The sequence below is a fragment of the Xenopus laevis genome, chromosome 2L (assembly GCF_017654675.1).
Source record: "Xenopus laevis strain J_2021 chromosome 2L, Xenopus_laevis_v10.1, whole genome shotgun sequence".
Lineage (NCBI taxonomy): Eukaryota > Metazoa > Chordata > Amphibia > Anura > Pipidae > Xenopus > Xenopus laevis.
Window position 1 is genome coordinate 157,876,648 of NC_054373.1, and position 12,475 is coordinate 157,889,122.

The following is a 12,475-nucleotide window of genomic DNA, read 5'->3' on the forward strand; positions in this document are numbered from 1 at the left end:
GTGGAAGCTTTTGGAGTAGCAAAATGCTGGCCAGTTAAAGTGTTCAGTAGAGCCAAGAAAATGTAATACTGTTTATCAGACTTGCTTACCAACACTAAAGGTGACCATACTTAAGGTGTCTGGTGTATCGGCAGATTTTTAACACTTGCCTGATTCCTTAAAGGGGACCCGTCACCCAAAAAAAACATTCCAAATCCTATTTTATCACATTAGTCAAGCAAAATGAACTTTAATTACACTGTATAAATTATTTGAATCTTGTTTCTTTCAGTCTGGGAATTCATAATTATAGCAAGCAGGCAGGAGCCATTTTGTGGACACTGTATTAAGACAAGTCTTGTATCATCTCAGAATCTTGTTTGTGCACCAGAATGGGGAACCCGATGTCCATCCCCATGCCCTGGCTACACATTTAAATGGTGAAGAGAACGGGGGAATGTGGGGAGAGCAGCAATTTCTAGGAAGTGCTAAATGGAAAGTGAAAGTAATTGTCTGCCCCGCCTCTATGCCACTGGCATAGAGGAGGGGCAGACAATATTTGATTGACAGCTGAGATTTTTAAATGAGCTTACAACAGCTATGAATGCTTTAATAAAAAATAAAAATTTGATTTCATGTTTAATTTGAAAAGGACTTTTATTATACAGATTTTTGTGTCTGGGTGACAGGTCCACTTTAACTGACCAATATGCATAATTCATAAATATCTGTCAGCACATAAATGTACCCATACCAATATTACTGCTTTCTTTGTACTTCCACTCGAGCACAGCTAAAAAAAAAAAAAAGAAGTAAATAGTCCTATTCGTTACAAGCAGTTAAGAGTTTAAGGAAAATGAAGTCAAAGCATCTGTATTGTTAAGCAATGAGTTTTTCAAGCGATTTCCACTGCAGCCAATCTGCATCAGCATAATGATTGCTGTAGCCCATACTTTCTGGCAAAAACAGGCAGGTGTTTCATACTTGAATCAATTTTATCCACAATGGGGAAACAGGTGGCAGCTTTGACGTTGCTGGGAAACAAAATGCTTACAATTTCTTCACTACAGGATTCTGCAACCTTAACAGAGGCTCAGGGAAGAAAAGCATCTCAAGGCTAAAGATAACATCCCCAGACTAGCTATGATATAGGTCATTTTGTGAAAAATATATATTTTGGAAAAGAAAACTGCCCAGTACTAATTAGTAATTAAAAAACAGAAATATTTTATAAAGCTGAAAAGTTGTAGGATCCATTTCGGTTTTTATTTCTGAAAATCAAAATACAACTTTATGCATGATACAAAATACTTTCATATGGAAGAAGCTGACGTTTGGGTAATAATATCCTTTTAGTATTAATGAATAAAAATGTTCTATTAAATAATTACCACAAAATACATGGAAACATTAACATTTACTGTGCCAATTAGATTTTTTTTTAGTGCAGAATTCAGGTATGAAGGTTCGATCATAAATACAAACACAAAGCTGTACTCTACCAGCGGAATTTAGGTGACGACAAATGCTGCCAATGACAAAAGTGCAGAATTCTACATCTAAAGTATTACACAATAAAATTTAGCAAGGAGGAGGACAATAAAATGTCCATTATCAGTATTACCTCATAAGCATCCAAGCAGGCACTCCATGGTTTTAATCTGGAGAAAACCACTGGTCAGTGTGGGAGAATTAACATGCAATATCCCAAACAGTGTCAGCAACAGAATGTACCATAAGGCACTCTGGGAATTAATAACACACACAAATGACACATTGCTTCAAATAAGAAAAAACAATTGGGAGAGTGTTTAGTGTATAGGATGAATTGCAGGCCCCTTGGCAGTAGAGGGTTTTCATTGTTGTAGTGTTAATGCACAGAGTCTCTGTACAGTAATTCTATAGGGAGCGAAGCATTATAATAACTTAATTCCATGATGAGGGCCCTGAGCTCACAAAATAAAAAAACAGAATATTGCAAAATAAATACAATCACAAATAATACAGCACAAAGAAAGGAAACGCACTTAGTATTTTATATTTACATGTAGATATGCAACACCTGCCCATAAACAGTTTTGTAGCAGGTATGGGCAGATTTTAGAGGAGGTCCATCAAAAGGACGGGGACACCATATTAAATACTCACACAAAGAAGACCTGAAAAGCCTGTGCCATTGAGGAAAAAAAAAAAAAAAGCACATTTCAGTTACGCGTCTTGCAGTTTTAGGTAGTGAGGACAAAGCTGTGTGACTGCAGTAGGAGTCAGTCGTTAGAAAATCTGCTGCTCAAAGAGAATCTTCTCGAAGCCAGCTGGAGGCGTGTGATAAAATTCACTGAACTGGCAGTCCAAAATTGCACTGTCGTCAACTGAAGGAAAACCAAAGATACAGTTGATTATGAGGTTACAGTTGGTTATATAGAGAGGGATGTTTCTTAATATGGTGTATGTGTAGATGAAATGTCATATAAAACCCAGACAAAATCTATAGGTTTTGAATATGGTGGCAAAAAAAAAGTTATCCTGGAATGACAGGCTATAATAGGGCTTAAACTGCTACCGTTATCTTTATTTGTTGTCTATCTTTAAAGGCAAATGTCACATCAGGGATTCAAAAACAGAGACAGCAGATGCAGCAGCTTGTGATCTTTTGAGATACATTGATTATCAGAGTGCCTCAACCTAACCTTTTTGCCTAACACAAACAAGCTGTGCATCAGTGGTTCACTGCAAATTGTTCGCCAGGTGTGTCGTTTGTAGCCAGAAAAAAAATGTTTGGATGGGGAACTCCCAAATAAATAGTGTTTTTTGATAGAACATATTTATTTTTTATACATGCACTAGTTTATTTGCTTTGCATTGTAACAAGCAACAATCTTAAACTGGTCTTTCTAAGCAAATTGCTTCTAGCTTAAATACAAAGCTCCACTACCTTTATATGCAAAACATAGCATTCTGTGAAATTTGTGTTTTGTTTCAGAGTTTTCCATTTTCATGACTTTTTGGGTTTTTAAATCCCCTTTATGGCCAAAGACCTACCTAAAACAAGGGTTTTGCTGCACGCTCAAGAATAATCCAAGCAAGCAAATACATTTTCAACCCAACTTTATTTGGCTTTTAGGCTGGATCCCCCATCTACTCCCTTGATAGCCCAGCACCACAGTTTGAAAAGCTATGCCATCAGCAAATGCTTGGCCACTGCAAATTTAGAGTTCAGTTAATGATGGTGCTGATCCAGTCAATGCTACAGACCATTTTCACTTGTTTGTATGCAAAACAGCAGCTGTTTTAGGACAGTTGACTTGCATTTTCACGATGGAGGATGTATTGGGTGGGAGTCTAAAAAATTACACATTTATTATATGCCGCTCCATGTGTTCTTGTTAGATGACCTGGAAGACTGGTATGCCTATTGGTGCATTGGTCCTTATGGCTGTGTTTGCATTTGGACCACTGTGTCATAACATTCTGGCTTCAAATTAAAAATAAAATGCCTTTGTTCCTACGATCCTGCTTTGTACTTTATTGCTCTCCTGGTTTTTTTTGCCCGTTTCTGACTTCTATTGTCTTCTGCCTGCCCTGACTTCAAGCCTGTTTATCAACCATGATTCTGCCTGACCTTCATTAAATTATTGCGCATTGGATCAATCTCTTCCGAGTTCTAGGTTCCCTGGCCCAGCAGGAGTCTCCTGCTTACTAAAGAGAGAAATCTCACTAGCAGTCCCAGGGTTCCTGATACAAAGATTGTGACAGTTCTGGTCCAAGCTGGCCCACCATGTGACCACCCAGAATGGCTATGTGTTCCAAGTTACATAGTTATAAAGTTAAATCGTGTTGAAAAAAGACAAAGTCCTTCAAGTTCAACCCCTCCAAATGAAAACCCAGCATCCATACACACACCCCTCCATACCCTCACATAAATTATATATACCCATATCTATACTAACTATAGAGTTTAGTATCATAATAGCCTTTGATTTTATGTCTGATCAGCATGGTGTCCCTATGAGAATATAAGGCCAGTTTTAAAGGAAGACAATACCCCCAGGATAAATATTTAACCAACAGATAGAATATTTCATATTAAAGGGCCTATTGAAGAATCTTACCAAACTATTATATATATCAGCAAATATTGCCATTTTACATAAAGCCACTATTTTATGAAGGTCTGTGGATCACTCATTAAGCAATTAACTAGAAATAATGCAGTTCTGACTGTGAAAGGAAGTTTGGGCAAAAAAGAAGTTTGTCCATTAATTGGCCTTGGTTTGTTTGAGTGACCTGTGAATTTTATGATACCGGGGGTGGCCATTATTACTTAAAATTGCTATCACGATTTTACATAAGAGCTGTTTATGCGATTTCTTTTAGAGACCTACATAGTTTAGGGATATAGTTCTTCTTTAAAGAGAAACAATGGAAATATTTTGGATGGGATATAATGGTCAGAGTACTCTTATTTTGTAAAAACTTACAAACACAGCCCTTAATTTTGCTACAGCCTCCCTTGACAGAGGCATTTTCTTGATTATTTTGCCTTTCTTATGAATGAAATGTATAGAAAATTTGTCATAGTTGAACTGAACAGCAATGGCTTGCACAGTACAGAGATATGTCTCATGCTAAAATAATGCTTTTGGCACAGGACTTTATTTGGCAAAGATCTATATTTCAGAACAGACTACTCTGGCTCCTGGAATGTGCATTCAATTCATGCAGAAATGTCAGACTGACACAGTCTGTATTAGAAATGTATTGTTTTTATGGGGACACTGATTCTCTTGCTTTAATAAGCGGACCACAAAATCACTAGTTGGGAGCAGAAGCATGCATCATATTAAAGTTTCATTTCTTACAGTATATACATGCGATACCTGTAACTTACCATAAACAACAGGATAGACGGTCCCTCTTATCCCAGAAGCTGGACAATGCATATTTTTCCCATTTAAATATATGTTTAATTCTACATGATCATATGTAATGCCCTAAAGAAATAAGAAATGACATATGTTAGCACATGAGTACACGTCTGCCTAGCCAGGTTTTATGTACTGCTGTGAATTTTAAATCAAAACGTGTATTTACAATAATATGCAGTTTTTTATCATTGAAAAATTTGTGTTCATGCTGTAAAAAACAACAAAACTGACATTTAAAATCAGATAGTTTTCCCTACTAAGCCAACAGCGAATAGTAGGGATGTACCGAATCCAGGATTTGGTTCAGAATTCAGCAGTATTCAGCAGTGTCTGGCCAAACCAAATCTGAATTTAAAAAAATCCTGTGAACAAGGAAGTCAAAATTTCTTTAAACGCTGTGCTGTTTGCGAAGTTTTCTGTCTCCCTCATTTCCCTAATTTACATATGCAAACTAGGGTTCACATACAGTTTGGTATTCAACAAATTATTTCACCATGGATTTGGGATTCAGTGCATTCCTAGCGAATAGCGGGTCACGGGTCCGGGTTGCAGATAAGGTACTTGCGGATCGGTTAGCGGGTCCAAGCAGGTAAGAATGCGGGTTGCAGGCCCAAGTTGCGGGTTGCAGGCCCAAGTTGCAGATTGCAGGTTGGGGGTAAGGGTTCCAAAAAATGGACCCACGCAGGACTCTAAATGAGAGTACTAAACTAGCAACAGTGTTCTTAAAAAAAAAAATGATTTAGAAATATATATCTATCTATCTATCTATCTATATATATATATATATATATACACACACACTGTATATGCATGTACTTACCACAACATCACCTTCTTGGGGTAAACTGTTTGCTGGTAGTCTGTTCTTTTCCTCATTATTATAGTAGATGGCCCCGTCGTTTCTCATGACAAGGCTATGGACATCACGTCCTAGAGGGATTTGGTTCAAATTTGCTTTTTGTGTTGCAACTCCAATGCCCCATATACCTGAAATATCATGCCAGGATTACTAGATTGTTACCTTTTTTTCCCACCAAACATAATAAATACCATTTTGGTCACATTACACACAGAATACTCTTCTGTTACAGCCTAATCATAGAGCATCAACATTCCAACTAGGCTGTTCAAGAGTAATGCAACAGATTCTTATTTAGCACACATTACTTTACTGAAAATGTTTAATTATTCATATCAGTATCTGCCATAGGGGAGTTTACAGCCTAGTTTTTGTATCAAATAAACAAACTAGTATCAATTCCATCATAACAATGAATCTATGTTTTTGAGCTGGAGTAAATTGCACAAAAGCGACAGCATGCTATATGAAACAGAAAAATCAGCCATACTGTAATATGTCCTATACACAACTTGGTGAGCCTGATTCTCTAAATGAGAGAGAACCATTTGTTTATGATGCATCAGAAATCTGTTGCCCATATCTTGTCCCTCTCTAGTGGGAGAGAGACAAGTAACTCCAGTGGGAATCTTCATGTTAGTCACAAGTAAATGGACATGTTTCTTGCTTATTTATGTGCTTCAGATGTGACGTCATCATTCCGCAGGGTGCCCAGTTTTTTTTGCGGCTTACCCGCGGGTACCCGACCCGCTGCAGGACTGCATATTTTTTAAATGATATATATTGCAAAGTTTCTTGAAATTATGTTTACTTTTCAAAAAGTTATGTTTTTGTGGAGTTCCCCTTTAAATATGAAACTTCAATTTTGGAAAAATGGTAAAAAATAAAAGATGGAAAGCAACTGAACAAATTCTGTATTTCTGGTGAACAATCTGAAAACAACAATCTGAATGACTTAGTTCCAATAATAAAGGCACACTGATTTACATTCCAACAAGATCCCAGTAAAAACTATTAAAGGAGACAAGTATGGCTGAAAGAAAAAATAATGTTTTTACCGGTATGTCCTAAATTATACAAGTACATATAATTGATTTCAGACATAAGTAGGAATTAATATATACCTTTAGACTGGGGCTTAAAAGGAAATGAATTAATTTTTTTAGACCAGGGCAGCTGAAAAGGCAAGTCCTGTAGGACTTCCGATAACAGAGAAGCTGTGCACAGTAAAAGCTTCATACCTGAGTAAAGCCTTTCCCATTATCTAATTTATTATTCACCTTTATGAATAACACAGCTATTACAAACCTGTAGATTGTACTTTAAACTCAAAATAGCTTTTGTTCTGATGAAGAGGTGCATTGGCAAGACAGGCCCCTGTGCCACAGATTCGCCTCCCATTTTTGACGATTACAACATCCGTTCCTGCAAGAGAAAGCACAGCATTATACATTAGCAAAGATACCGTCAGTAACAGAGAAAGACTGGAAATGAGACAGAAATGTGTGACATAGTTCAAATAATTCAAATGAATGATAATGGAAACGAGATATTATAAGGAGTTTTTGCTTTAAGGTTTTATTAAAGGGAACCTGTCACCCAGACAAAAAGCTGTATAATAAATTTTTTTTTTCAAATTGAGCATGAAACCCAAATAAAATGAAAGTGTTTTAAAAGTAATACAAATATAATGCAGTGTTGCCCTACACTGGTAAAATTGCTGTGTTTGCTTCAGAAACACTTCAATTGTTTAAATAAATAAGCTGCTGTGTAGCAATGGGAATACCTCCCAACATTTTGGAAACAGAAAGAGGGACCATTTTTGACCACGCCCATTTTTATGGCCACACCCCCAATTACCATGTCCGTTTTACAAAATTTGGCAGGTTATGAAAGTTTGAACACATTTCTATGGTTTTTATACATTATTGCAGTTTTGCTAATGAAGGCGAATTGCCCTTTAATCTGTGAGTCTTCGTTCTTATCTAAAACTGTTACAAAAGTATCTTAAGTATGTGTTCTGGGCTCTCTGCCAAGAGCCAATCAAGTTATCTGTTATCCACTATTTAACCTGTGCCATATAGTCTTTTTTCAATTTCCGCCATTGCTACACAGCAGCTTGTTTATATGAACTATAGTAGTGTTTCTGAAGTAAACATCTTTTTTACCAGTGCAGGGCAACAGTACATGATATTTTCATTTCTTTAAAACACTTACATTTTTTGGCGTTACTGTTCCTTTAATATAACTGAACGTAAAGCGCGGAATATGTTGTCAGCTCTGCCCCTATATAAATAAGGGGGAGGGTCTGCGCGCAGTGATACACAAACCATTGCCTAAGAGTGGGCGGGTCCAGGAGCAGCTGTAGAAAAGGGAAAATGTGGGGGCGGAAGGAGAACAGTCAGTAGGTTAATGATTAACCCTTTCCAACACCTTCGAATGGCCCCGAATTTGCGCTTACCCATATGCTGCGTGTCCAGCTGCACCGCCGGCATCTCCTTGAGCGGAATGTGCCCAGAGCCGTCATCCATACAGCACCTGAAGCAACACAGCACGTTCGCCATGCTCAGCCAGGAAGCGACTGCGGATTCCCCAGCAGAACAGACGCGCCGACGCTGCAGTCCAGAAGACTATGCGAGAGAACAGCGACCCCTGGCGGCAGGGATGTTCAATTGGAATCTGTAATTGCTGGGAAACAACGGACAGTGAATAAAAGTCTCACAGCTCGACAAGCCGTTGGTTCACTTGGCAGCGAATCTCTGCGCGGGAACAGGGTTGATATTGATTCTGTGTTACCGCTCAATTCGCTGTCCGTTACAGCCTTGGCTTATTGCCCTCTCACTAAGCGCTAAATGTCATTCTCAGTGAGCTTCTCCTCGTGCTCCTGCCGCCTCTCTCGGCGCAACAAGTTAGACCTGCCTGTGTGGGTTGCGCGGTGCCACTGACTAGACTCGCTCTTCCTGCTTTGCTCCGCGTCACGTGACTACACATTAAACAGTGACCTAAGAATCACATGTAGCCAAGGCATTTGATACCACACAATGAAGGAATATGATCTTTGTGATTGGATAGAGCACTGCACTGAGGAGAATTTACTGATATGTGAATAGGGTGTTCTCTTGTAGCAGAACCACTGGTGTTAGTGGCTACCTCACAGGGCTGGGATTCAAAATAAGCCCTGGCATTCCAAGTACACAGAGGCCCAAACAGCCCACAGGCTACAGCAGCTCACTAAATAGTGATTTTCTATGGCATCTTACAGCTAGTGTTGCCATCCGACCGGCCTAGCCGGTAAAACACCTGCCGGGGCCGGTATTACAAATATACCGGCAATGTAGCTGCTGGTAAATTTGTAATACACTTAAAAAGACCCCTCGGCCTGCCCCCAATCCCCTGTAAAAACGTAGCTTTTGTGACTTTGTCCCCGTCTTTAAATGTCGGTGCCGTGGCCACGCCCCCTTTACGGCATGGCATCGCCCTTTTGATGTCACACCCGCCCCTTTTTGTTCCCGCCCCCCACCAGGCCGGTAAAACCGTCAGAAAAGGTGGCAACCCTACTTATAACAGCCCCTCTGGCATTTGCCAAACCCCACAGATTGCCAGTCCGGGCCTGGTACCTCACGTAGCTATCCACCAGCATCACACCTGACTGGGTTTACCACCCAACCGGTATTTTACTGGCCTAGCATGTAAAACACCTGCCAGGACTTGTATTGCCATTAAAGCGGTGGTTCAGGGTTGTTCACCTTCAAACAACTAGCTGTTCCAATAGATCACCAGAAATAACCACTTTTTCCAATCACTTTCTATTTGTCCCCATTTTTCTAATATTGTAGTGTAATCAGTTGCTTTTTTCACCTTCTAAAGCACCTCTGGAAAGGAGGGTCGCCGACCTTCTAAACTGTTCTAAATTGATACATTTAGTTGATTCATTTCTTATCTTTGTCCCTGCTGAGCAGATTTACTGAGTTTCATTACAGGCAGCTGTTAGAATTGATACAATAGTTGCTAATACTCCAGAGATGCTGCTGAGAAATGTATCAACTAAATGTTACAAAATTGCAAAGAGTTTAGAGTCTGCCCCTGAATTACTGAGCTGCCGGACCAAAACACCAGACCAGCACTAGATAAATTATTTGAATCTTGTGTCCATCAGGCTGGGAATTCATAATTATAGCAAGCAGGCAGGAGCCATTTTGTAGACACTGTTATTAAGGCAAGTCTTGTATCATCTCAGAATCTTGTTCGTCCTGATGTCCATCCCCATGCCCTGGCTACACAATTAAATGATGAAGAGAATGGGAGAATGTGGGGAGAGCAGTGACAACTAGGAAGTGCTGAATGGAACGTGAAAGTAGTTGCCTGCCCTGCAGGCATAGAGGAGGGGCAGACAATATTTGATTGACAGCTGAACTTTTTCAATTAGTTTAAAACTGCTATGAATGCTTTAATAAAAGAAACGAATTTGGATTTCATGTTTAATTTGAAAAGGACTTTGATTATACAGCTTTTTGTGCCTGGGTGACAGGTCCACTTTCAGGCTCTCATTCACACCAGTTTGCTAGGGTAAAATGGACCCTAGCAACCAAATGGTTGCTGAAATTCCAAACCGGAGAGCTGCTGAATAAAAAGCTAAATAACTCAAAAACAAATAATAAGAAAATGAATAAATAATTATAAATGAAAGCCAATTGCAAATTGTCTTAGAATATCACTCTCTGCATCATAATAAAAGTTAATTTTAACAACCCCTTTAAAGGAACTGTTCAATGTAAAAATGAAACTGGGTAAATAGTGCAAAATAAAACAAACTTTATCAATATAATTAAGACAAAAATGTAATGTATAAAGGCTGGAGTGACTGGATGTGTAACATAATAGCCACAGGCCAACTTCCTCTTTTGCATCTCTCTAACCTGTTGCCAGTCAGTAACCACTCAGTGACTTGAAGGGGGTCCACATGGAACATAAGTGTTCAGTTAGTTTGTTTTTTAATCTGACCTGCATGCTAAGGGCAACACAACATGATCGTTTCATTACTTTAAAACACTTTAATTTTTTGGTGTTATTGTTCCTTTAAAGGGATACTGTCATGGGAAAAAAAAATCAAAATGAATCAGTAAATAGTGCTGCTCCAGCAGAATTCTGCACTGAAATCCATTTCTCAAAAGAGAGATACTGATTTTTTTATATTTAATTTTGAAATCTGACATGGGGCTAGACATATTGTCAATTTCCCAGCTGCCCCAAGTCACACTCAATAGTAAAAACCCATGTCTCACTGAGACACATTCAGTTACATTGAGAAGGAAAAACAGCAGCCTGCCAGAAAGCATTTCTCTCCTAAAGTGCAGGCACAAGTCACATGACTTGGGGCAGCTGGGAAATTGACAAAATGTCTAGCTCCATGTCAGATTTCAAAATTGAATATAAAAAAATCTGTTTGCTCTTTTGAGAAATGGATTCAGTGCAGAATTCTGGTGGAGTAACACTATTAACTGATGCGTTTTGAGAAAAAAACATGTTTTCCGATGACAGGATCCCTTTATTGTCCAACAGCTGGGTCAATCTCAGCTACTCCCTCTATTGATAAAACAGAAAATGACAAGGGAAAAACTATTTAGTCTTTTAACTTTCTCCTGCCAATCACCAAATCTCCAAAATCTGCAAATGAATCAGCGCCTATGGCAACGAAGAAAATAAAAACAGAAAACCAAAAATAGAGCAGTATGTCTGCTTATTTAGAAGCCCCGGTGTTTGGAAATCTCTTTGTAAGGTGTACTTTCCCTTTAAATCTTCCATTGCTGTTAATAGCATGTAAAAGAAGGATCCCTTTATATCCAATTAGTTGTATCCACCGTGTGGTTAAATTGCCTACTTACAAACCAAAATAAAGGTATATTGCTAGTCAATCCTTCCTCTCCTTTTGGTTCAGTTCCACGACTCACGATATACAAAGCTATAAATCCAAAATAGTATAATACCATTTATTTAAAAATATGCTTTAAAAACATGTTTGCACTCACATTTGTTCTGAAGTCAAATCACACATAGACATCTGTGTTGCAGAGGCTGTTGCAGCTTCTGTAGAGGGGCCCTAGCTGCATGTTTAGCTCCCTCGTGGCTCGCCCTGTGTGTCTGGTGTGCCTTAAACCCCAAGATGGCGCTTCTCTTCACAGAAAAACTTGCCAGTGCAGGATAGTATTACTACAATACTATCCTGGGCTGGCAAGTTTTTCAGTGGAAGATTTAAAGGGAAAGTGCACCTTACAAAGAGATTTCCAAACACCAGGTGCCTTCTAAATAACCAGACATACTGCGCTATTTTTGTTACTCCCTCTAGTGGTTATATCATTTCCCAATCTCCACCCACTGCTGACTCGCCACAGCTCATTCTTGCTATACTCTAGAGGGCAGCAATATCAAGCAAAAACAATAGACGTTTTGTTTATTAACACAAGGAAAAGGTAACTAACACGATAAAGAAAACACATTCATTGTCTTGCTGCAGTACAACATGATTATGCGATTATTTCTCTGTAGCGTTGCTCATGCTTGAACTGGGAGGAAAAATAGATACTGGCATTTTTTTAAAAAAGGTTTTTACTTTACCTTTTACAACATCAAAACAAAAAGCAAAAACAAAGCAACACCAAGTTATTGCATTTAGTGCAGGCAGTAAAGTACAATATACTACAAATCACAATATTGT

General features: G+C 38.7%; 1 protein-coding gene across 1 annotated transcript; it reads right to left on the bottom strand.

Moving 5' to 3' along the window:
- Positions 1 to 617: 617 nt before the first annotated feature.
- On the bottom strand, positions 618 to 9,213 carry spryd7.L (SPRY domain containing 7 L homeolog). Its single transcript, XM_018247605.2, has 5 exons — positions 8,225 to 9,213; positions 7,072 to 7,188; positions 5,725 to 5,891; positions 4,868 to 4,970; positions 618 to 2,348 (listed from the first exon to the last, which is right to left on the bottom strand). Exons 1-5 carry the CDS (start codon positions 8,325 to 8,327, stop codon positions 2,251 to 2,253), a joined length of 588 nt encoding a protein of 195 aa, XP_018103094.1. The 5' UTR covers positions 8,328 to 9,213; the 3' UTR covers positions 618 to 2,250.
- Positions 9,214 to 12,475: the final 3,262 nt, after the last annotated feature.

Coding starts and splice junctions, on each gene's coding strand:
- spryd7.L (XM_018247605.2), bottom strand. CDS start 8,327: ATGGCGAACGTGCTGTGTTGCTTCAGGTGCTGTATGGATGACGGCTCT. Junction 7,189..8,224: donor GCTGGACACGCAGCATATGG/GTAAGCGCAAAT, acceptor TTTCTCTTGCAG/GAACGGATGTTGTAATCGTC. Junction 5,892..7,071: donor GTTTAAAGTACAATCTACAG/GTTTGTAATAGC, acceptor ATGATATTTCAG/GTATATGGGGCATTGGAGTT.